This window comes from Musa acuminata, chromosome BXJ1-8, assembly GCF_036884655.1.
Source record: "Musa acuminata AAA Group cultivar baxijiao chromosome BXJ1-8, Cavendish_Baxijiao_AAA, whole genome shotgun sequence".
NCBI classification, from domain to species: Eukaryota; Viridiplantae; Streptophyta; class Magnoliopsida; order Zingiberales; family Musaceae; genus Musa; species Musa acuminata.
This window is the reverse complement of record NC_088334.1, coordinates 28462437-28489559: the sequence shown is the minus strand read 5'-3', so window position 1 is coordinate 28489559 and position 27123 is coordinate 28462437. Positions and strand designations below refer to the sequence as shown.

The 27123-nt window shown below is 41.3% G+C and overlaps 1 protein-coding gene across 2 annotated transcripts in view; it reads left to right on the top strand.

Annotated features, from left to right (window-relative positions):
• The window catches only part of LOC135587695 (UPF0400 protein C337.03-like), a 51504-nt gene extending 24659 nt beyond the window's left edge, over positions 1-26845 (top strand). For both annotated transcript variants that reach the window (XM_065079376.1, XM_065079375.1), the window contains exon 8: positions 25845-26845. In XM_065079376.1, coding sequence (XP_064935448.1) covers positions 25845-26615 — 771 coding nt within the window. In that variant the 3' untranslated portion in view covers positions 26616-26845. The remainder of the gene's footprint in view (positions 1-25844) is intronic.
• The last annotated feature ends 278 nt before the right edge of the window (positions 26846-27123 follow it).

The window sequence follows — 27123 nt, the reverse complement described above, 5'->3', positions numbered from 1 at the left end:
TGTAGGATGTGGTGCAGAGAAAAACGTTAGCCATCTTAGCACCTTAGAACCCCTAGAGTGGCACCTGGATGGACGAGGATTTGGGGTAATGTTGGGCATTGATTGGATTCACAAGTTCGTACGTTAAGCCTACAGGAACTTGCCAACACCCCCGACACCCAGTGAGTAGTTAGTTGTTTGCAGACTTACGACTATTCGTATGCCTTCTAAAGTCCTTGTTTTCTCCTTCTCTTTTCTCTCTTGCACACCAAGTGTTTACTAAATTGCTTGTAAAGTTGTCCGCTTCGTGAGATGTCGGGATTTGTCCGCTGCTCGCTTTCAAACTAATCAGTTTGCTCTTTTATAAGTCCTTCGAGACCTATAAGAGGTTACAACTAGGCTGACCCTTTATGAACGAATAACGTAAGGGTATCTTACGACTTAGGCAATTCCAGCTAAGTCCATGACATTGTGGTATCAGAGCGGGTAAGCAATTCGAGCAAACAATGAAAGTTTCGCAATCTTGCCGTGACTAAGCATCGTGGAGAATCGAGCAAGATGGAACAAGTTGGACTATTGCCCTAAGCAATCGCAGGTGGGTTGCAAGTTGCAAACTTGCTCTTAAATTATTAGTGTCGCTCAAGAGGAGCGCGATAGCGAACAAAACAAGCGAGAAGTTGATTGTTCTCCACAAGTGGAGGAAGTGCAACCCGGAGCATCAACTGGGAAAAGAAGCCACTAGGAGAGGCTTACAACTGTGGAAACCAGCCTTGACATTCTTGAAGCGAGTCTAGAGGAACTCTACTGAGGCTAACGAAGACATCTTGGGATAGAGAACTCACAAAAGGAGGCGGAATCTTGGATTGACAAGGTTGAGTCCCGAGTAGATTAATTAACGGAAGACACCAAAGACTTCATGCAACACCTACACGAAGTTATGGCAGAACTCACGTCTAGGATTACATTGCTGACAAGGGCTCTGAATGCGAGAGGGAGCAACACTCACGTTGCTCTGGCACAAAACTTGAGGGCACCCGAGTTGCATTGCTATGGGGGTGCCAGGGACGCAAAGGAGTTTGAGAATTTCTTGTTCGATATTGAATAGTATTTTCGAGCTACGAGGCTCGATTGAAGAAACTAAAGTTTTGATAGAAACCATGTATTTGAATAGGGATGCAAAACTTTAGTGGTAAATACTAGTGATTTAAAAAGTGCTAGGCGTCAAAAAGCGCCAAGGTCCCAAAACGCTCAAGGCTCTAGGCACTCGCCCGAGTGAAGAGAGGTCCTCTGAAATATTGAAATATAAAAAATAATATAATTTAAAATATAATTATTTAAATAAAATATGATGTTAAATTTAAAATATACTGTTAACAGTATATTAATTAAGTTAGAGGGGGAGAAAAAAATATTCTCTAAAATTTTAAAATATAAAAAATATATAATATAATTAAAAATATAATTATTTAAATTAAAATATGATATTAAATTAAAAATATACTGTTAATAGTATATTACTTAAAGTTAGAGGTGGGAGAAAAAAATGTTAACAGTAATAGAGGGAGATAGCAGTAGCGTCGGAGGATTAGTTTAAGATAGTTGTGGTAGCGTTGTGAACGACAATAGCGGCAGTGGCGGAAGCTATGGATAGTAGTAGCAGCAATAGCGAGGGAAGTTGCAGACAATAGTAGCGGCAACAACGGAAGCTGCGGATAACAGCGACGACAACGGTGAAAGTTATGGACAGCAGCAGCGATAGCGATGGAATCTCCAAAGGGCGTCCGTCGGTGGTGGAGGAACCTGTAGTCCTCTCTCTCGATGATAAAAGGAAGCGACAACGGAAGGAAGCTATGGGGGTTGTCAGACTCGTTCGTCAACAACAAAGGAAGGCTCGGTCCGTTGCGTCTACAGCAAAGGTAGCGGTACAAAGCATCGGCGGCGGAGGCAGAAGCAGTGCTAGGGTTCCTCGAGGTCGTGTGGGTGTGAAGCATGGCTTTTGAGGTAAGAAACTATGAATCGAACTAGCCTTAAACTGGTTCGGTTCGCCTAATTGAATCGGGCGCTTGCCCGAAGCGCCCAGCGCCTGTGTTCGGGCGAGCACCCAGGCGACGCCGCATTGAAGCGCGTCGTCTGGTGTACACACGAGGTACTCGGGCCTCGCTTCGCCTCGCCTCGCCTCGCCTCGCCTCGGTCGAGCGCTTAGGCGAGTGCCCGAGCGCCTATTTAAATCATTAGTGAACATGTTGGGAAGAGTCTAACAAGGCTAGTGTCGATTTGACACATGGGAGGACTTGATGTGGGGGAGTTGATAACTCAGTTCATACTCGAGAACACGGAGTTCATGGCAAGAAGGAAGCTGAGACAACTCCATTAAAGTACTTCCATTCGGGACTACATAAAGCAATTTTCTACACCGATATTGGACATACAAGACATATCCGAGAAGAACAAGCTGTTCAACTTCCTCGATAGCTTGAAGTCATGGGCACAACAGGAACTGCATCAAAGGAATGTCACCGATGTGGTCGGGGCAATTGCAATTGTGGAAAGGCTCATTGAATTTGTTTCCTTGGAGGCAATGGGGAAGAAGAAACAATCTTTAGGAAATCACCAATCTAAGTTATTCCCGAGGGAAGGAGTCCGGAAGCAACCAAAAGAAAAGGAGTTCCCATAAATGGCTAAGCTCAAAAGGCATGGTCTTAAAACCCGACGAATGCTTCTTGTGCGGAGGACTGTATATTGTGAGGGAGTACTCACAAAAGTAAGTACTCAATGCATTGACAATATCAATCCATACCCCTAGTCTAGACAAGGGCCAGGCCGTTGCCCTTAGTTTGAGTAATTCAGAATCTAGCAGTGACGATGAGGTGTCGCAAGGGCCTCGCATGGGAGCAATGCATTTGTTGAATACATTGCAGGGTTAAGTGGGGGAGAACATGATGACGAAGCCATAAAAAGTAGGGAGTAGTGAGTTGATGTATGTTGACATCAAGCTAAATGGCCGAGCAACTCGTGCGATGGTGGACACGGATGCTACCCTAAATTTCATTGCTGATCGAGAAGTAAGGTGACTTGGGTTGAACTTGGAAAAGAACCCAAGTCGGATGAAGGCTATGAACTCAAAGGCTAAGCAAATCCTTGGACTGGCCAAGGGGGTCCCCATCGAGATCGGGATGTGGAGCAGAGGCACAAACATGATGGCGGTGCCGTTGGAAGACTTCCAAGTGATCCTCGGAATGGAGTTTATGCATACGACGAAGTTGGTGCCAATGCCATTCCTGAACTCTCTATATCTGATGGGAGGCGATGACCCTTGCGTGGTTCCAGTTTCTCGAGGAGGAATCAAGGACTTACAACAAATATTTACTTTACAATTGAAGAAGGGGGTGCGAAAAGGTGAATTAACTTTTGTGGCGTAGTAAAACTAGATCCACTTGATATAAAGGCTACTCGTGAACCTGCTGTGGTGGCGGATGTTTTGAAGGAGTTCACTGACGTTATACCACTTGAGTTGCCAAAAACTCTACCGCCATGCGGAGGCATAGATCATTGCATCGAGTTGGAGTTGGGAGTGAAGCCTCTAGCGAGAACCATATTGCATGGCCTCTCCAGAGTTGGTAGAGCTCAAGAAGCAATTAGATGAACTACTAAGCGGTGGTCTCATCCGTAGTTTTAAAGCACCATTCAGAACTCCAGTCATCTTCCAAGAGAAACAAGATAGGAGCCTTTGATTATGCATCGATTATCGAGCCCTAAACAAGGTGATGGTGAAGAACAAGTATCCCATCCCACTCATCACGGACTTGTTCGACCAACTGGGCAAAGCGAAGTATTTCTTCAAATTCGATCTTCGGTCAAGTTACTATCAGGTGCACATTATTGAAGGTGATGAAGTGAAGACTACCTATGTGACCAGGTATGGAGCGTTCGAGTTCTTGGTGATGCCTTTCGGCTTAACCAATGCTGCGGTCACATTTTGCACTCTTATGAACCAATTATTCAAGGAGTATTTGGACAAGTTTGTGGTTATCTACTTGGACAATATTGTCGTTTACAGCCCAATGGTCGAGGAGCATATCGAGCACCTTCAAACAATTTTTAAGGTTCTCAGGGAAAACACCTTGTTTGTGAAAAGGGAGAAGTGCTACTTTGCTCAGACGGAGTGGGGAACACCAAAGAAGGTACCGGAGTTGAGATCCTTGGTTTCGTCAACTATTATTGGTGCTTCATAATAGGGTACTTGAAGCGCGTAGCTCCACTGAAATAGTTGCTAAAAGAGCAGCCTTGGCGATGGTCAGACAAATGTGGAGCGGTATTCCAAGGCCTAAAGGCTGCTATGTTGGAAGAATCGGTACTCAAATTGTTGAACTATAGGAAGCCTTTCGAAGCCTATATAGATGTTTCAGACGTCGCTATTGGGGGAGTACTTATGTAGGAGGGTCATACGGTGGCCTACAAGAGCCCAAACTCAACGAGATCGAGCGGCAATATCCGGTGCACGAGAAGAAGATGACAATGGTGGTCCATTGTCTACGAGTTTGGCGGCACTACTTTCTCGGAACGTGATTTGTGCTAAGGACGGATAACATCGCATTGAGTTACTTTTAAATTCAAAAGAAATTCTCTCCAAAGCAAGCACGGTGGCAGGACTTTCTGGCTGAGTTTGATATGGCAATAGAGTACTAACCCAGAAGAGCAATTATCGTGGCCGATGCATTGAGCCAAAAAGTGGAGCTAGCGAATGCCATGCAGTTGGAAAGCGGAGGCCAAGCAAGTTAGTTGCACTCCAACTTCCTTTCCAAGATCAGGGATGGATTGTATAGTGTCTCCCAAGCAGTAACCTGATGCAACTAATTATAGAGAGCAAGGCATAGCGATTTTGGGTCTAGATGGACTCGTCGACACCAAAGTGTCTCGTACTTAGCTGGAATTGCCTAAGTTGTAAGGCACCCTTGCAGCAGTGTCATGAACTTAGCTGAAATTATTTAAGTAGTGAGGCACCCTTGCATCAATGTCATAGATTTAGCTAGGATTGCCTAAATCGTGAATCACCCTTACGCCAATGTCACAGACTTAGCTGTGATTGCTTAAGTCATAAGGCTCCCTTGCGTTATCCGTCCGCAAAGGGTCAGCCTAGTTGCAACCTCGCTCAAGTCCCGTAAGACCTATAAAAGTGCAAATTGATTCGTTCGAGGAAGGAGAAAACAAAAACTTTAGAAGGCAAACAAACAGTCGTAAGTCTGCAAACGATTGCTCACCGGGTGTTGGGCGCGATGGCAAGTTCTCGTAGACTTAGCGTGTAAACTTGTGAAATCCAATCAACGCCCAACACCATCCCAAACCCCTATCCAGCTAGGTGCCACCTGAGGGGTTCCAGTGTGCTGAGATGGCTGACGTTTTGCACTGCACCACAGCCTGCAGAAAACAAGTTGTGGCATGCGAAAACGAAACCAGTTTGGGGCAATTTTGCCTGTCATGGTGAGCGATCGCTCTACAGCCCTGCGATTTGTTTTTGCTTACAATTTTCTAGCAAAAACACACAAAACCAAGGTAAAACATGCTGCCAAGTATATGTACAAGCAAACAAAAGTGATGAACGGTTTGTTGACAAATATGATATGGGTGTGCAACGATTGTTCGTGACAAAAGGGAATATAGTTTATGTTCATCAAGATATTGCTCAATAGCGCAGTGGAAGCCGATGGGACTTTTGGAGTCGTTGCTCGTACAAGAAAGGTCGTGGGAGAGCATTTTCTTAGACTTCATATCAAGCTTGCCGGTAGTAGGGGGACTCGGATAAATACTCATGGTGGTTGATTGGTTTTCAAAGTTTGCAACATTCATTACTCTGGAGTGCAGCAATGAATGTTGCAGACTTTGAAAATCGTTCAACCTCCTACACTGCTCAACGGAGGAGGCAGCCAAGTTGATGATGAAGAATATGGTGAAGTATTGGGGAGTCACGCATAATATCATCAGTGGTCGAGATGCGCGGTTCTTGGGATGATTTTAGACCAAGCTATTCAAATTGCTGGTATTTAAGTTGTGTTTCTCCATAAGCCTCCACCCCCAAACGGATGACCAAATTGAAAGAATAAATTCGCTCCTTGAGCAATATCTTCGGCACCACGTGAGTGCCAACCAACGAGATTGGGTGAAACTATTGGACATAACCTAATTCTCCTACAATTTGCAGTGGAGCTCTATGTCCAACAAGAGCCCCTTCGAGATCATTACAGGATTGCAGTCGTCGACTCCTCACACCATGGCAATCGGTTATAACAGGAGTGGTCTATCAACGTATTATTTTGCAAAGGAATGACATCAAAATGCAGATATTGTCCGGGCTTACTAGGAGAAGGCAGCCAAAAAGATGAAGTGAGCAGATTTGGGAAGGCGACTATAGGAGTATAAAGTCGGTGACTTGGTGTTGGTGAAGCTCCAACCAGTATCACTCTAGTTCTTTAGGCATAAAGTACACAAGGGACTAGTGCATAAGTATGAAGGACCTTTCTCAATTATCAATAGGGTAGGCAATGTCTCCTACAAGTTACAGCTGCCAGCTCAAAATTCACAATGTCTTCTACGCAAGCAACTTGAAAGCCTACCACTTAGATCCGCAAGATGCTTCCTGAAGTATTCCAACTCGACTACCCCCACCAGATCCTCCTAAGAAAAGTGAGTTGAAATTATTTTGGCGGATCGCAAAATAGCTACCCAACGGAGTAGAGTAGACAGAGTACTTGGTGAAGTGGTGAAAGCTTCCCTATATAGAAGCCAGTTGGGAGCCCGAAGATGTCCTACGACATAAAGAAGCAATCATCAAAGCTTATCGGCAAGTGTCGACGAGGGTATTGACAGTTTAATTGGGGAGAATGTCACAGATGGTCGTCGCGCATTTGCAACACCTTCGTCAATGGATCATTCGTCGCTTTTGTTGCTTGTACATATGTTTAGGCAGCGTATTTTGTCTTGTTTTTGTGTGTTTTGCTTGAAAACTGTAAGCAGAAATAGTTTGCAAGGCTGCATAGTGGCGTTTACCAGAATGGGCAAACTTGCCCCAAAATGGCCTAGTTTTCACATGCCATGGCCTGTTTTCCACAAGCTGTGGTGTAGAGAAAAACGTTAACCATCTCAATACCCCGGAACCCCTAGGGTGGCACTTGGCTAGACGGGGGTTTATGGACTAGTTTTACGGGAACTTGCTAATACACCCGACACCTAGTGAGCAATCGTTTATGAACTTGTGATTGTTCGTTTGTCTTTTAAACTTCTTGTTTTCTTCTTTCTCTATTTTCTCTCTTGTATACCAAGTGTTTACTAAATTATTTATAAAGCTGCCATCTTCGTGAGACGTCGGAATTTGTTCACCACTTGCTTCGAACTAATTAATTTGCTCTTTTAAAGGTCCTTCGGGACCTGAGCGGTTGTAACTAGGCTGATACTTTGCGGATGGATAATGCCTCACGACTTAGGCAATTTTAAATAAGTCTGTGACAGTATGTTAATTTATTAAATATTTGTCAAGCATAACTTTACAATTCTTATAAATAACTTTATCTACCTTCTAGTGAGAAAAAAATCTTGACTATAATTTTGACCACCTCTTATAAGTAACAAAATGCTCACCTCTCTTCTTAAAATAAGTATTTACAATTATCAGATCATACGAAATTACAAAATCCAAAATCATACCACCATCTTCATTTCTCTTCCTATAACCAAAGCCCTCATGCACCCCTTTATATTTACTATATGTTTTCCTTACATGATCATTTAAATCTCCTCCAATTATAAGTTTTTTGATTATAGGCATTCCTTGAATAATATCATCGAAGCTTTCTCAAAATTCTATTTTGGTTTGATCATCTAATTCAGCTTAAAGGGTGCAAGCACTAATGACATTCAAAACATCTTGTCTTCTGATAAATTTTAGAACTATAATTTCATCTCCAAATCTTTTCACATCTACAATATATTCTTAAGATTCTTATCAACAATAATTCTCACACCATTTTTTGTTTAACTTTTCTAGTATACCAAATTTTATATCCAGTACTATACTATCAATCTCTCTAGATTTTTTCTCTACCAACTTAGTCTTTTGTAATATTTAATCTTCTTTTGATTATAGTGTTTACCAATTCTAATCCCTTTCTTGAAACTTAGAATTGTTGTACCATCCGAAATGATATGGTATGGGCGGTAAGTGTGAGCCAATACGTGGACCACCCCGTTTTTGGTGGTATGATTAAAATAATAATAAAAAAGTGGTGGGCCCTTGTCCAACTCAACGTTAAAAAGAAAAAACAAACAAATTAGGGCTCACGAACGTGAGCCCCCTTCTTGCTTACTATGTCGTTGCCCTCGTCATTATCGCTTCGTCATTTTTGCTTTCGCTACTAGTACGATGCTGTTGCTTCATCGCTATCGCTATTGCTTCGATGCTGCTTCCTAGGTACACTGTCGCTACTTATTCTCCTTCTCTTCTTTCTTCCTCCGTGCTTCCTCTTCCTCTGTTTCTCCATTGCCTTTTCCTTTTCACCCTCTTTTTCTTCCTCGTCGAAACATCGGTGTACATCAGCGTACCATGTGTTGAAACACTGGTATGCACCAGTATATCATGTGTCGATACACCAGTATGCACCGGCATACCGTATGTCAATACACTGATGTACCATGTCTCGATACACTAGTACTAATCGATACGTATTGGTTTGGCAGATCATGAAAATAGGATTGGTACTTGAAACTGCGAACCTTGGTTGAAAGTGTACCTATATTCTAAGTTGCTAACCTAATCCTTTGTTCTTGGACTAACTTCTTTACTCCTATTGGTCTAAAACATCGAGAGAACCCTTGCCTACTTTACACCACATTCGAGCGTCGATGTGATTGGTCACTTTCGGGCGACCTCCTAGCCCACTATTTGTAATTCAGGGTACCTAGGTGGTGCCTCGTGTCACTTTCTGGTGATGACTGAGCTCTATACTGAAATCGTTTAAGATCTATGTTTATGAGATTTGATATAATTTTACGTCAGTTGTTAGTGACCTAACGCAACCCTCCACATTTTTTTTTCGGACTTGGGATTGGCATTGGCTAGTTGTCCCAAAATACACTCCTCAAAAGCCAGAGAATAGGAGAAATTCCTTTTACAAAATTAATGATCATTGAATTGGATTTGATCCAAATAGAGGAGAGTTGTAGTGAGGTAACTGCTTTGAGGTTGTGGAGCAGGGATAGTGTTTCCACCATCAACAAGCTAGTGGTAGTACTGTGTCCGCCACCCAACCATATCAATTCACTAGTCTGGGATTTTATGAGGAAGTCCACAATTACATAGACTGTCATAAAAGAACCATCAAATTCAAGGAAAAAATTGAAGCTTACTCGCTCAATATCAAGGTATCAAATTCAACGCAAAAATTGAAGCTTACTCACTCAATATCAAGGGTATCACAGATATTCTTAATAGGGCCTTCAGGACCTTGGTTGGACTCAAAATAGTCACCGATAGCGACCATAACCTTCCTAAGAAGGGTAGAAGAACTGGTAGAGTGGTTGCGATACTTAGCCTCATTGAGGTTGTTCCATAAAAACCCAAAGGATGTCACGATAATAGAAAGGAGGCGGGATAGAGAAGGTTTGTTTAGAAGAGAGCATTCCTCCACTCAATTCCCCAAATACCGTGAGTGAAAGAACTGAAAATAAATTTTTAATTGTTGCTATAGAAGTTACCAAAAGTACAAAGCAAAGTTGCACTCGAATAGAATGTGGGAAGATGAATCCACATACAAATGGCAAACAAAACAAGGGTCCTCTACTGACAGTGGAGTATGTTGGAAATATAGTTAGATGTGGGTAGTTGTTTTTAGAAAACTTTCCGAAGAAAAATTTTGATTTTGGGAGCAACCTTGAGGTGCTAAATTGCCTTCCAACCCTGCCATGGTTCTTTTGTAGTGTAGTATTTAGTAAGGTGCTTATAGGCACTACTGATAGTGGTGTTGCCTGAAGGGCTAAGAGTCCAAATCTAGGAGTCATCATTAGGATTCTGAGAAAGGTGACTGACCTGGACACGAGCCATTAGTAAGGGGTGAAACAAAGACCCTAAGAATTATAGTATTCCATTGGGAATTAGATATAAGGTCAGACACAAGGGTATAGTTTCTCATTTCATTCACCTCAATGCCAGTTGGCTATCTATTAAATGGAGTGTTGTCAAGCCAAGGGTCTTCCTGGATTTTAGTAGAGGACCCACTATTGATGATCTTGCAGAAACCATCCTGGATGCTGGTAGTTTTAATAATAGATCTGTCGGTTGGGGAGACATTCCTAGTGTTGGAAGACACCCAAGGGTGGATATTGCCATATATGAAAAGAAAGAGTGTAACCCAGGCTGGGAAATCGCAGATCGACATCTCATGCGCCGCGAAAAACAAAACCAGATTTCCCAAAGTCAAGTACTTAGTCGTTGTACGATGATTGGTGTGCGAGAAAATTGCAAAATCGAAAATCACATGTATTATGTGAGAAGCGTTCCCCGAGGAGATCGTATATCTCTGAAATTTCCAGATCCGATGGAGAGGATGAAGGAGAACTCGCATACTCCTCTCTCAATCCGAACGACCCTGGCCAGGGATTTTATTTGAGCAAGCACACATGGGATATTCCTCTCGCAATACCGAGAGTAGATGATCCTCTACTGACACTTAATTGTCGTCGTAAGGTTGGTTGTCATTTCCTAGAACCGGTTGTACCAGTTTTGGAACTTCCAAACTTGCAAGTCCGACATCAAAGAATGAAGTACTTATACAAGACATCTTTGGTGTCTAGTCTAAGGACCAGACAATTGGGACTACGAAATCGCTGTCTGACGTCAGGTATCATTAACCATCTAACATTCCATATGCGGGTCAATAAGTGAACTTATTCTCCAATGAGTACTTGCACTATACCTCTAGTGTCCCCACACGAGCGACTATGAGACCAGCCGCCTCCATCATATGGACGAGTATATAGCACACCGGTCTATCCGGTTATCTCGATGTCCTTCTTGAATAACCTATGATTGGGATGATTTATGGTCTATATTTAAAGGCGAATCAGCATCATTATGATTCGATTCCCATTGTAGAGATACAAGGACATCACAATATACATCCCGATAATATATGATAAAATGTCAACAACATGTAGGTGATTGTTGTTGTAGGGCACCTATAACAACAATCTCCCACTTGACCTAACGCCAATCACCAACATGTCTGATCCCCATCAGACCTCTGTGACGCTCAAATACAATTTGAGTCAATGGTTTCATTAGTGGATTTACAATATTATCTTCGAGTGGAACTCTTTCCACTGTTATATCTCCATGGGCCATGATATCACTAATAAGCTGAAACCTCCTCAGAATACTTCTAATGAGACTCGGGTTCCCTTGCTTGAGCGATCGCCCCGTTATTGTCGCAATATATGAGAATCGGTTCCGCGTTGCTCGATATGACTCTCAAATCTGTGATGAACTTCTTCATTCAGACTCCCTCTTTTGTTGCTTTTGCCGCAGCAATGTATTATGCCTCTGTGATTGAGTTAGCAGTAGTATCTTGCTTGGAATTCTTCCAGCTCACTATTGCCCCATTCAGGGTGAACATATACCCTGAATTCAACTTGCAATCGTCGACATCGGACTGGAAACTCGAGTTCGTGTAGCCTTTAACCTGGAGACTACCTCCTCCGTATACCAGTAAAAGATCCTTAGTCTTTCTTAAGTACTTAAGGATACATTTTACTGCTTTCCAATGCTCTAAGCCTAGATCTGCTTAATACTTGCTCGTGACACTTAGAGCATGCACTATATTAGGCCTGGTACATAGTATAGCATACATGATAGATCCTATCACAGAGGCATATGTTATTCTATCCATGTTTGCCCTTTCTTCAGGAGTTTATGGGCACATATTCTAAGAAAGTGAAATTCCATATTTCATCGGTATGAGGTCTCTCTTGAAATTTTCCATGTCAAACCTTTTGACAATGGTGTCTATGTACTTGGACTGGGACAAGCCAAGCATTCTCTTGAATCTATCTCTATAGATCCGAATCCCCAAAATATAGGATGTTTCCCCTAAATCCTTCATGAAGAAGTGTCTAGATAGCCAAGCCTTTACTGTGGAGAGCATTCCTACATCATTCCCAATGATTAGGATGTCATCTACATATAATACCAAGAAGGTGATCGTGCTCCCACTTACCTTCCTGTACACACAAGGCTCATCTTCGTTCTTAACGAAGTTATAAGATCTGATTGTCACATCAAATCTTATGTTCCAACTTCAGGAAGCTTGCTTTAGTTCATAAATGAACTTAAGCAACCTACACACCTTATCTAGGTAGTCCTTGGACACGAATCCATCATGTTGTATCATATATACCTCCTCCTTGAGGTTGCCGTCGAGGAACGTGTTTTCATGTTCGTTTGCTAGATCTCATAGTCATAATATACAGCAATAGCCAATAGAATTCGGATGGATTTCAGCATAGCTACGGGTGCGAAGGTTTCGTCATAGTCAACACCTTGCCTTTAATGATCCCCTTAGCCACTAGCCTTGCCTTATAGGTCTCCACCTTTCTATCTACTTCGATCTTTTTCTTGAAGATCCATTTGTAGCTAATGAGTACGATACCCTTAGGTGCATCAATAAGATTCCAAACCTTGTTAGTGTACATGGATTCCATCTCAGAATTCATGGCTTCTTGCAACTTCCCAGAGTCTATACTCATAATAGCCTCATCGTAGGTCTGAGGATCAATATCTTGAGTGTCCTCTCTACTGATATGTCTTACATATCTCTCAAGAGGGTGTGACACTCTACCAAACCTGCACAAAGTTGGAACTTGTGTGTCAGGTACCTGAACAGACTCAGTTTCTGGAATGGTGCTTGAGCTAGGTTCTCCAACCTTGTTCAACTCTATCATGCTCCCATCGTCTCCACCAAGAAAGTGTTCCTTCTCAAGGAACACTGCTCTCTTGGCAACAAAGACCTTTTGATCTTCGGGGTGATAGAAATAATACCCACAAGTTTCCTTAGGGTATCGTATGAACTTGCATCGTTCCGTCCTAGATTCTAACTTATTGGGGTCGTATCTCTTAACATAGGCAGGGCAGTCCCAAATCTTAACAATTTTAAGATCAGGCTTCTTCCTTTTCCATATCTCATATGGTGTAGACATTATCGATTTAGATGAAACTCTATTCAGAAGGTAAGCTACGGTCTCCAAGGAATATTCCCAAAATCAAATGGGTAGGTCGACAAAACTCATCATGGATCGCACCATATTTAATAGTGTGCAATTCCTCCTTTTTGATACACCATTGAGCCGTGGTGTATAAGGAGGTATGTCCAGTGCGACAGAATCCCGTGGTCCTTGAGGAACTAGGTGAACTCCGTACTCAAGTATTCTCCTCGATCTGATCGAAGAGTCTTAATACTCTTTCCAGTTTGGTTCTCTACTTCATTCACTCCCTGAATTTCTCGAAGGCTTTAGACTTGTACTTCATCAAGGACACATGTCCGTACCTAGAGAAATCGTCAGTGAAAGTAATGAAGTAGGAGTGACCACCTATGGCCTGAGTTGACATGAGACCACATACTTTGCTATGAATGAGTTCTAGTAACTCAGTGACTCTCTCTCCAGTTCCATTAAATGGAGAGTTGATCATTTTTCTACGAAGGTAAGGCTCGCAAGTTACATGACTCATAGTTAAATGGATTGGATATGACCTAGCCTACAATAGGACAGGTATGCACTGTTCACCTCATCTTGCTTCCTCTTGGACGTACTTACGTTCATGATAGTACCTGAAGCTTCTCTAAGTTTCCGTTTTATCTTTTCTGTAAGGTACTCTTTGCATTTCCTCTTCCAATGCTTGTCTTTATTGTAGTGGGAGCACTGGCCTTTATCTTTCGCTGGGTCATTCTTGGCAACCTTTGCCTTGCTCCGTTTGCCTTTGCCCTTGCCCTTGCCCTTTGCCCTTCCTACGGGACTTCCCAGCCTTCCTTTTCCTTTCGGTTTCACTAATGTAGAGAACTATTTTTTTTTCTTGATGGTGCTCTCGGGCTCCCTCAATATATTGAGGAGCTTAATGAGAGTCACCTCAAGTTTGTTCATATTAAAATTAATAATGAATTGGGAAAAAGAATTTGGTAGGGATTGAAGTATAAGATCAACACACAGGTTATCATCTAGCACCATTCCTAGATCTGTGAGTTTCTCAATCTACTTTATTATCTTTAGGATATGGTTCTGAATCGATGCCCTTTCAGTCATCCTAGTACGGAAGAGACTCTTGGGTATCTCTAATCGCTGAGTTCTTCCTTGCTCCTCAAATAGTTTACGGAGATGCAGGAATATGGATCTGACATCCATGTTTTCATACTGTCTTTGTAACTCAGGAGTCATAGAGGCCAATATATGACACTGAACAAGAATGAAATCATCTATATACTTCTCATATCTGGCAAACTCTTCCTGAGGTGCTCCTGCCTCAAGATATGATATGACCGTATCCAAGATATATACGATTTGTTTTCCCTATGAGAACTTTTCTCAGGTTACGGAGCCAATCCGTATAGTTTGGACAAGTGAGGCGGTTGGCATCAAGTATGCCACGTAGAGGGTCTGATGGTGACATGTTTTTGATAAACAGAAGATGTAGCATAAATAAATAACATGCAGATTTTTCAGAAAAATAAACAATCAAGATATAAACTTCTATCTTGATGTGCTCCAACTATTTTTCTAGTGAGTCACGCGACACCCTCAACACGTGAAACGAAAGTCTCCGGTAGACTTCTAGTGGGGATCAGGATCCAATCGGCATCTTTGTGTAACCTTGAGGGACTCGACCAATCACACTAAGCCCAAAAAGGTAGGTAACTCTTGCCAATCACAACTCCTTATGATTCTTATCCTTTTTGGCCTCTGAACTATCATGGTCTTGAGGGACTCGACCAACCATGATGTCCAGTTAAGTCATCATCATCGTTATAAGATGAGTTTGATTTGATGATATGCCTTGAGGGACTCGACCAAGCATACCATATCCTCAGGTCACCAGTGCTCTATGTCGTAGGCAAGATCTCAAATCGCAATATAGGCGAGTCTCGAGGGACTCGACCAACTTAACCTACATTGGGATTCGATTTCTTTCTATAACAATGAAAGGCCACGTGGGTCAATTTAATTGCCTCACGCTTACCGACTTAATATTATCATAGGAGAGGATTTTGATTCAGTCTCCTAATATGACGTGTCACTCATACATATTTAATATATATTTATATTGCATGCAAATATATATACTTATCTAGTAGGTGTATAACAATCACATGCACAAGCACACCAGATGATCATGGACCACAACGTAATATGATCAGGCCCGAGCTAGTAGGCCTAATCACTTACATCAGGATCTATGTGTATCAGCACATATTCATGCCCGGTGATCATCTATCTTGTCATCGTTGGATATGTCGGCACCTCGGTGCATCTCCATGCGTCGTAATCGTCTGAATTAGCCTCGAGGGTCCCACTGCCACCTCCAAGCTTCCGCCGTGCCTCTTCATGTAATTACAATATAATTACAAGCGCGCAGGCCCGACAATGAACGAAAAAATAAAAGCTTGTAGGCTCCAATAATAATAATCACATACACACATCACATGGTCCATGATCATCCTCCCACATTATACATCGCATGTATATATCATAGTGATTTCAATAGGCGCTTGGGCAAGGCGAGGCGAGGCCCGAGCGCCTCGCTTCATTTCCAAGTGGCGCGCTTCAAAGAGGCGCCGCCTCGGCGCTCGCCCGAGCCCAGGCGCTGGGTGCTTCGGGCGAGCGCCCGGGTTAAACCAGGCGATCGAACCAGCGTTTTAGGTCTGTTTCGGTCTCCGGTGCTTTAGTTGGTTTAATTGAACCAACTAAAGCACCAATATTAGCCTTCCTCTTGCAACTTCCTATCTCTAACCTTGCTCGTCGCTACCGCTGCCACTGTCGCCACTCCCACTTCTCGCAGCCGTTTCTCGTTGCTACTGTTGCCACTATCGTCGCTCGTTGCTCCCGCTGCCACTATCATCGCTCGTCGTTCTCGCTCCCTTTCCCGCTACTCGCTGCTACCGCTGTCGTTGCCGCTGCCACTGTCGTCGCTTGCCGCTCCTGCTCTTGCTACCGCTTCTTGCTTCTACCGCTACCACTGCCACTGTCGCCGCTCGCCTCTATCGCTCTCGCTCCCATTGTCGTTGCTCACTGCTACCTCTTCTCACATCGACTCGATAGTATACTGTTAATAGTATATTAATAGTATACCGTTAACAGTATACTAATAACAATATTTTTTATTTATTAGATTAATAATATATTATTTTGATTTTAATACTGTTAATTTTTATTTATTTGAAATTATTGTTATTGTTTTGAATTTTGAGATTTTTTGTTAATGTGATATTGTGATTTCGTAATTTTTTTTAATTTAATATCATATTTTTATTTAAATAATTATATTTATTAATTATATTATATATTTTTATATTATAGCACCTCGCTTTGCCCGGGCAAGCGCTTGGGCGAGCGCCTAGCGCCTCGGGCGTTTTTGGACCTTGGCGCCTTTTGATGCCTAGCGCTTTTTAAATCACTGATATATCATTATGTAGGATTACTAGATAAATAATAATAGTTAATTAAACTTTTTAATTAACTAATATTTTATGAAATTCGAGATATGTAAGGAATTTTTTGAATTGTGAAGGGTATTTTTGTAATTTAGATAGAAATGACAAGACTTAGAATTTTTAAAATTCAAAAGGGCAAAATTATCCTTTTAACTAAAACCCTAATCCCCTTATGCGGTGGCCACAACTTCTTGCGACGTCGCCTCCTTGCTACCGGCGCCAGTGTGGCGACCGCAACTCCTTCGGCTGCCGTGTTGTGTTGGCAGGCGATAGTGTGGCGTCGCCTCGTGCGTAAGCCTATGCACGAGGCTGGCGGCCTGCCTATGGGCATTCTGCCCGCAGGAGATGCCCTTGCTGGCAGACGTCCGCCATCCGACGGTGGCTCTGCCTGCGGGTATTCTACCCGCAGGCGTTGTCCCTGTCTACAGGTGGCCTGCTCTCGAGCGCCTTGCCCGTGGGCACTGCCTCGACGGGCAAGTGGCTCCTCCACAACTCGCGTGCACGTCGCCTTCGATCGATCCACCGGGCAGCAATAATTACCGCCCCTGTTTCCTTCATTTACGTCAACAAATTTGACGTTGAAAGATCGCTCTAAAGACAACAAGGCACCTTTCTGATCTGAAAACTACGTCAAACGCAGCAAGAACACGTAAAACAATTCTACGCGATTAAACACAACACATGTAGTTTAGAAGCCAATCATTGCACGATGAACTTGGTTCTGTACCACTGTTGGAAAATCGCGGATTGGCTCTCATGCGTAGCAGAAAACAAAAGCAAAACTAGATTTTCTAAAGTCAAGTACTTGGTCGTTGTGCGATGATTAGTACGCAAGAAAACCGCAAAACAAAAAGACCGCACGTATTATGTGAGAAGTGTTACCTAGGGAGATCGTATATCCCTGAAATTTCCAGATCCGATGGAGAGGATGAAGGAGAACTCGCATATCCTCTTTAGCGGTGATCCACACGACAGATGCAACGATGACACTCCTTAGATCGCTGTGGGATCTCCCTCTCCACGCGCACCACAAGGCTACCAGAGCCAAGGAGGAGGAGAGGAGGCTGAGGAGAATAGGAGGGGCAACCACCAGAAGTTGTAGCCTATGAACCGTGAGGTTCCTCCTATTTATAGACGTGCAAGCAACTTAACTCTTAATGGATCCTATCCTTATTGGATATTAGATCTCTATCCAATTATCCAATCTTATTGGATCTCATCTATAGGATCCAAACTAGGGGCTCCGCGGATGTCTCATATCCGCACCTCTACTCGTTGTAACATCCACCATATGTGTGTGATCCTCTAGGCCTGATACCGAGCTGGCCGTGAGTCGATCCTGTTAAAACTCCTTTTGACATAGTGAATTATCATCTTCATAATAATCCACTCGACTCATCGACTATCGACGTACTAGGTCACTACGCTATAGTCCCCAGACGGTACAGGAGATCTAATCAATCAAACCTGTTTGTTCACAATTACCATATATCTATAATCCCTCATCTATCTAATATCCTAGAGATCGTATATTGGACATGGTAATGTTAGGCCTATACAGAATCCTGTTCGAGTCTCGCTCTAATCGGATTCTCCTGGAGAACTCCTCTCTCAATCCGAATGACCCTGGCCAGGGATTTTGTCTGAGCGAGCATACACGAGATAATCCTCTCGCGAAACCGAGAGTTGATGATCCTTTGTTGACACTCAATTGCCTTTATAAGGTTAGTTGTCATTTCTGAGAACCGGCTGTACTAGATCTAGAACTTCTAAACCTGTAAGTCCGGCGTCCAAGAATGGAGTACTCATACAAGGCATCTTTGGTGTCTTAAGTCTAAGGACTAGATACACAAATGGGACTACGGAATCGCTGTTTGACGTCAGGTATCATTAACTGTCCAGCATTCTGTAAGCGGATCAATCAGTGAATTTATTCTCCAATGAGCACCTGCACTGTACTTCTAGTGTCTCCACACGAGCGACTATGAGACCAGCCGTCTCCATCATATGGACGAGTATACAGTGCACCGATCTATTCGATTATCTCGATGTCCTTCTCGAGTAACCTATGACCGGGATGATTTATGGTCTGTGTTTAAAAAGCGAATCGGTCTCATTATCGTGATCTCATCACGATCCGATTCCCATTGCATAGATCCAAGGACATTACAATATATATCCAGATAATGTCATAAAATGCCAGTAATTGTAAGCAAAGAGATTGTCACAGTGTGTCACAGGTGCCATCACTCACATGATTGGCTTGTAGGGCACCTATAACTAACAACCCAAAGTGTGTTGTCATTGGTTAAGGATAGGTGTTATACGTTTGGCACAAATAGCTCTATTGACAAGGACATGGTCCCTTTTACCCAAGCATGCTTGATCCTTAGAGAGGGTCATGTTGTCCCAAGCAACAAGATGTATCCTATGCTGGTCTCGCTTTTCATTCTGAAAGAAATTACATGAAAGCTTCGAAAATCTAGCAAGCAACTTGTTGGAAACCCAAGAACTTAGCAAAATGTGATCTAGGAGAGAACTGATGACAGAGTTAATGAGCACCTGTTTTCTAGCTTGAGTTAGCAGAAGCCTTTGTGCCACCCTTGGATCTTATCGGGGGCTTTGTCTAGGAGAGCATTTTGGTATCTGTCAGGCAGTCTACCTCTAGATAGGCATTTAGCACCATTCATGAACTACTTTGTTAATGGTTGAATGAGATTAGAAAAAGTGGTTGACTTTTGAAATGGAGTTGAAGATGCAAAAAGGTAGTCCCAACACTGAAGAGGTTAACTAATAAGAAATAGGGTTGGGAGGATTTTGAGATCAGGATTGTCATGCCACACTAATCTTTACACATACAAAGGTCTATATTCTGGAGAATGGTGAAGTTGTAGTTAAGGTTTCTAGTCTTGGACCCAGACCTATACCAGTGGTCCTTGGCTAGACCAGTATGTGTTGTGTTCATACTGGCAACAATCAAAGATAAAATAGGGAGAAAATTGGGGAGGAGAAGGATAAGGAGAGAAAAGGAGTAAGCGAAAGGTGATAAGGAGCAATGGAAGAGGAGGCAAACAATACAGATACCTAGCAGCAGAGTGGTGGTGGTTGGTAGTGGTGAAGCGGCAGAGAGAAGGAAGAGACATAGGAGAAAAGGAGAGAGATAAGAAGAGAAAAGGGAGAAGCCACAATGTGGGAGGAAAGTTTGAAAAAAGGAAAGAAGACAGCCGTAGAACATATAAAAAATTGGAAGTATGGGCTTATCACCTGGTGCCCTTGGTCTTAACTATGAAAACCAGATGGTGAGTTGGTTCGATAGGTTTACTATCCCTGAATCGGATCAATAGAAAATCATCTTGACTTTGGAAAGACCGGTAAATACTGGTCAGTGCAGACCGGTATGGCTAGTGTTTATACCTTTGTTGTAGCATAATTGATAGGCTATTTTGTTTTTATGTTTCTAAATGCTGTAACTTGTTGGGATGGTGGAAATTTCTAGGTATATGTCAACAATATTATCATTGTTTTATTTTGTATTAATTCCCAACTTTGCATTGTCAACAATATTCCATATAGAATTTCGTATTCAGGAGGTTTATGGGTGACTATGTCCTCATCCGGTTCAATTGAACCAGAGATCCAAATTGAGTCGACTTAGGCTCGATCCAAGCTAAGTTGAACCAGGTTGGCACTTGCCTCTCCTACGGCTGGGCTGTGCCCGGTTGAAGTCGCCCTCCTAGCCCACTTATCAAGCTCTCAGGCCTTGCATGGGGGCCTAGGCGAGTGCTTGGGCGATCGGTGAGTTCACTAGTGGGAGGGGCTTCTTAGTCCCACTTTTCTCTATCTTGTCTTTCACACCTCCCACCTCTCCTCTGAAGATGCAAGTTAGATCCATGAAGGTTTAGCTTAGGCTTAATTTGAGCCTTAGAATCATGTCATTTCAATCTATGTCAAAATATTTCAATTACATATGTAATGTACTTTTATTTTCAATTGTAATAAATTGCGACTAGTATATTGTATTTTGGATGAATTTGAATCAGTATCAGAGCTTCACTTGTGTTATTTATCGATAGTCCCAAGTGTATATTTAAATTTTTGTTAGATCTTATGAGCATGGATTTTAAATTATTGTAAGACTTTTTGTGCCCTAAAGTGACACATGACGTCTTCACTGTTTGGGACCCTCTTAGATGTGAATATAGGCAAGAATTCTTATTTTGGACAAAGTGGGTAAAGAAGTTATCTCAAGATTATAGAATTAGACTAATAACTTTAAGCACAACAACATTTTTGTAGACGTGATTAGAATTGGTATATATAAGGATTACAAGGAGAGAATTGGCATAATTTGTTCATGGAAAACTGTGGATCGGGGAAATGTTAAGGAGACCGATAAAACTTGACATCAGTTTTGGTATATTGGAAAAGTTAAACATGGAATAATGTTTATATTATTGTAGATTAGCAATTCGATAATAAAACTCAGAGGTGGAGAGGGTTGGGGATAGAATTTTAGTATTAAAATAAAATTTTAAATACTGAATGTTATAAATGCTTATGTTTCTCAAATAAAATTAGATGATAAAAAAATAAAAGAAAATTTTGAAAAAAATGTAGTTGAAATATTCATGAAATACCTTGAAGTGAAAAACTTATCATTGGTCGTATAGGAAGAGAATATGGAGAATTTGAAGGAGTGTGTGTTTATGTTTTGGGTGGGAAGGAGGGTGGGCGGATTTTGGTTTTACAATTTTATGATCTCATGATTGTTAATGATATTTCAAGAAAATCATATAACGTTATTCATTGGCTAAAAGTGTGGTGATTAAAGGAAGAGGGGTATTTTTATTATGTGTGAACATCATGTGTGCTTTAAATTAAATAGTAATTTGAATAAGATATGTAAAATGATTAATTTTTGTGGTATGAGAAGAGGTAGAGGAAGACATAAAAAGATCTTAATAGAAACTATAAATAAAGATTTAATACTTTGAACTTAATTAAATATGACTTTTTACGGATCTTAATGACAACAAATGATTCATGTAGTCGATCCTAAATAGTTATACCTTCGGTTTTATTGTTGTTGTATGTGTAATGCCCATCCATGTATTGAGTATTAGAGTGCTCAATAGTTAAAAAATATATACAAAACATTAGTGTAGTTGAGATGGGAATGATGAGGTGGATTTACAGAGTATCTGGAAGTGATATAATAAAATTATTCCATTCTTAAATAATTAAAGTATTTTTGATAAAGGATAAAATATATTAAGAAGTTATAAACATATTTAGAGAACTATAAATGTTATGGTTATATGAGGTGAAGAAAACTTAACTACAAAACAATGAACGGGCTTGAATTGATCAATAGTTTTGCCCTTAATATAGCTTAGTGGTGAGAAAAAATTCATAAAATCCATACAGCTTGCTTTTAATAGTTAGGATATCATGTCTTCTTGTTGTTGTCGTTACTATTGATGTTAGAACCATAATTAAGTACCAGGCTTAGGAGGATCTGTATCTAGTTACTTGTGTTTTTGTTGGAGTTAGAGATAAATACTTGTGATTATGGCAGTGATTTAAAAAGCGCTAGGCGTCAAAAGTTGTCAAGGTCAAAAAACGCCCGAGGTGTTTGGCACTCGCCCGAGTGAAGCGAGACGCTAAAATATAAAAATATATAATATAATTAATAAATATAATTATTTAAATAAAAATATGATATTAAATTAAAAAAATCTTACAAAATCACAATATCACATTAACAAAAAATCTCAAAATTTAAAACAATAACAATAATTTTAAATAAATAAAAATTAGCAGCATTAAAATCAAAATAATATATTATTAATCTAATAAATAAAAAAATATTGTTACTAGTATCAAGGTAAGCAATACCGAATAATACCGCCCGTTACGGGCGGTACGTATCGGTCCGACGGTATATCGATACGTGGACTGTTCGTTACCGGGCGGAACGAATAATAATAATAAAATAATATTTATTTATTTATTTATATATTTATTTATATATTTATTTTTTTAGAAAAAGGCTCGACGACGTCACCGAGGCAACACAACGTTGCCTTTTTCGACGATGTCACCGAGGCGATGCGACGTCGCCTTTTTCGGCGACGTGACGTCGCCGAGGCGCTTATATAAATAAATAAATAAATATATATATATATATATATATATATATATATATATATATATATATATATATATATATATATATATATATATATATATATGGGGCGACGTCGCCCTGCATGGGGAAGGAAAAGGCGACGTCGCCGAGGCGATGTGACGTCGGCTTTTAAATAAATAATATATATATATATATATATATATATATATATATATATATATATATATATATATAAAATCTTTTATATATATATATAAAATATATATAACGAATGGTATACCGTTCCGAACCGTAACGAGCAAACGTCGAAACGCTGGTACGGTACGGTATTTCGAACCTTGACTAGTATACAGTTAACAGTATATTGTTAATATACTGTTAGCAGTATACTATCGAGTCGATGTGAGAAGAGGTAGCAACGAGCAACGGCAGCGGGAGCGAGAGCGGGAGAGGTGAGCGGCGACAATGGCAGCGGTGACGGTAGTAGTGAGAAGCGGCAGCGGGAGCGGCAAGTGACAACAGTGGCAGCGGCAACGGTAACAGCGGCAACTGTAGCAATGAGCAGTGGCAGCGGGAGCAGGAGTGGCGACGGTGGCAGCAAGCAGCAGTAGCGACGGTAGGAGCTGGAGCCGCGAGCGGCGATAGTGGCAGCAGTAGCAGCGAGCAACAGGAGCAAGAGCGGCGGGCGGCGATAGTGGCAACGGTAGCAGCGAGTAGCGGGAGCGACAACGACGAGCAGGGTTAGGTTGGGAAGTCACGAGTGGAAGGCTGATATCGGTGCTTTAGTTGGTTCGTTTGAACCAACTAAAACACCGGAGACCGAACCATACCTAAAACGTTGGTTTGGTCGCTTGGTTTAACTCGGGCGCTCGCCCGTAGCGCCCGCCGCCTGGGCTCGGGTGAGCGCCCAAGCAGTGCCTCTTTGAAGCGCGCCGCCTGGAAATGAAGTGAGGCGCTCGTGCGAGGCGAGTTCCAAGCACCTATTGAAATCATTGGATTATGGTTGATTGGATAACACATTTTGTCGAACTTCTTACCTTAGGATAATTAGAAGCCTACTTAACAAGAAATCCTATTATGTGGTGTCTACTTAAGGGAAAGCATCTGCCCCTATATCCTATTCTGTGGTGTCTAGTTACTTGTGTTTAGATTTGATAATTGAATTTACATCATTTCTTTTGGCTGTTAGCAACTTTTCTTATGTCTCTTATCTTGCTTGATCATCTATTTTTTTCCTGCTCTATTTCCTAGCCACAACATCTTCCCTTCTTTCTGTTATGCAGGAAACTAATAGTTGAATCAACATCAGTTTCTCTTTCCTAAGCTTTTCATTTCCCACTATTGGTTGTATTCTATTTTACAACATCCTTTTTCAGCCTAACCGAAAGCTAACCAGCCTTAAGAAAGTGCTAACTTCTAGCATTGGCATGCATTGGGTAAGGTTTGTCTTCTTGGTTTTTTCCTCTCTACTACTAGTCATTGTAGCTTCACCAACACCAGGCTTCCTCTAGTTGTCAAGTGATCTTTTGAGAATTGAACTTAATTTGCATTGGCCCTAGTCAATTGCAGTTAGGTGAACAATGAAATCCTAGGAGCAAGATACTTTTGATGGTATGAAATCATTCATAACTAAAGGTAGATAATTTTGATGGTGTGAAGTCGTAACATGTTAAAGCATAAGATGAAAGGAAAGGGTGAAAGGTGGGAAGGATTGTTTTCATTAGTTCTAGGTCATATCCTCTCTACAGTGAACCAAATTAATTTTGACCATTAAAACTCCAACTTTATTTGCTCACCCTATATGATCTTTTTGTTATGTTCCTTCTAATCTTTAATAAGATTAAGAATCTTTTCTAAATTTTATTACTTTTTGTATGTTGATGCTGTGTTAACCCTTCAAAAGCCATTTGAATTACTTCTAGGGATTCCATAAATTTAGTCATCTACATATAAGTATTCTTGCAATTGCACATAATTCAACAGAATTTCCTTATGGTGAGTAGTAGAATGATCAATCTCTATTCTAACTGGTGAAACTTCACATTATTAACTGCAACAATGGTTCTTGTAATTTTCCAAATAGACTTGCGCTTGTACAAAATTTTTGTTTAGGTCCCAGTATCATTAATTTCGTCATCATTATTAGTAATTGGGCTATTTGGAGCAATGACAAGGTTGATGTTGCTATCCGCGGGGATTATGTTTTTCTAATATGATCTGGTCATTGTTATACTAACATAGCCATTAATCGCAATTCTTATTTTTGCTCAGTATGGGTCAGGACAACCCCTTTTGTAGTATACTACATTCTCCCACTTCACACACATTGCCAATGAATTTATTGAATTGTTTAAAATATATAGATTAGTAAGACTATTTGCAGTGTGAGCCATGATGTCATGGTAAGGTTGCTCCTTTTCGGTATAGCTGACTGGGGTTCAAATTGCCAAAGTACTGTCTGTTTGCAGTGTGACTGCACTCATTAATTCTCCTTGGACATCACTCCACATTGGCAAAGAGTCTTATGTAATGAACCACCCTTTTTTCACAAGAAGTGATAATTGGCCTAGGTTCTGTAACTTTTTAATAAATTTGCACCATTTTTCAGAAAATACAAAGATAAAGAAACCTGATTACATTAACACATCTTGGCACTACATCAGAGAAGATTGAACTAAAAACAAGCATCAAAATAACTTAAGGCTTCAGATTTTCCTTAGTTTATAGTACTAATGAAAATGAAATTGAAGATTGGAGAACTAAATGGTATTCTACCTTTCAATAATGACAATACCTGACTGTCCTTATTTCAGTGTCCGCTAGTGGACTTATCTTTATGGATTAGCCTCTTATGACAGCTTTATTAACACTTTATGGTCATGGTTTTTTGCTAGTTGGGATGTTTTTGAAGCTAAAAATTTGCTGCTTTTATAAAATTCATGATGGTTCTCTATGTCACGTCTTTTTAATTGTTCCAGGCTGCTCAATCACGATATGAACAATCAGTCAACTTACTTAAACAGCTCAATGTTGGCTCTTCATCACCAGAACCAAGGCTTAACGGATCATCATCATTCTCTGATGCCATAACTCACATCCCTGAGTCCACAGCTTGCAGTGGTACTCAAACTACTCCAGTAAGATACACCCAGGAAGGGCCTCCTTCAGACAGTAATGCTCCTGTTGCTGTAGAGGGGAACCAGAAGGCAGCTGCTGCTGCTGTTGTGGCACAGCTTGCGGCATCCACTTCCCCTGCCCAGATGCTGAGCTATGCCCTCTCCTCCCTAACTTCAGATGGTGCTGTTGACCCCTCAAATAAAAAAGACCATTCTGATAACAAAAGACTGAAAGTAGAGGACAATATGCCTTCTTACGTGCCACTGCTTCAGCCACCCTTGCCTCCATTCCCACATCCTGATTTGTTGAGTCGGCCTCCACTGCAGCTACCATCTCCTGTTACACATCCAAGCTCAACTGTGGAGCCGCCACCACTACCACCTCCTTTCCCACCTGTACCACCACCACCTTCATCTGTGACACCCCAGTTCATGCAGATTGCTGCTGGACCTGCAACAGGCATGCCTTTTGGTTATGGTCCACCTCCTCCGCTCCCGAATTTCCCAATGCTTGGCATGCAGCCCTATCCAAGTGCTTTAAATCCATACCATGGGTTTCAAGCATCAGAGGGCGTCAATCATTTAGGCCAACCGCCATTGCCAGCTGCACCACCACCATTGAGCCGGCAATAAGAGCTAGAGAAAAATGGTTAGGGAGCTTCAGATGTGCAGTTATTAAAAGAATCCCTCTTTATATATAAAGAGAGCTAGAGAAAATCGTTTGTCTTCTATATAAAGAGGGATTTCTAGTTGGCATGTCCTTGTAGTTTTGGCTATAAACATGTAATGCAGATACCTGCTTCATGACACTCGACATTAACCATGTCCGAAGATGAATCAGAGAATTTGATATTTGATGGTCATCTGAATGAGGCACAATGTTGTTTATTTGGAAACCTATTGATTCCGGAACGAATGTTTAGAAATCATAGTCTTTATTTTGTTTCTAGAGAACATCAGTAGCTTTGGCAGCCTGATGCTCCAAAATTTAGCAGGTAATTGATGTGGATCAAAGTGGGCTATATATATTCTATAGGCATTTATAATCAGGCAGGGAGCTTTATTGATGTAGAATGAAGCTCAACTGGATTGACGATAATGGAAGAGGCATATATGTTCCCGAACAGGATTCGTGGGGGAA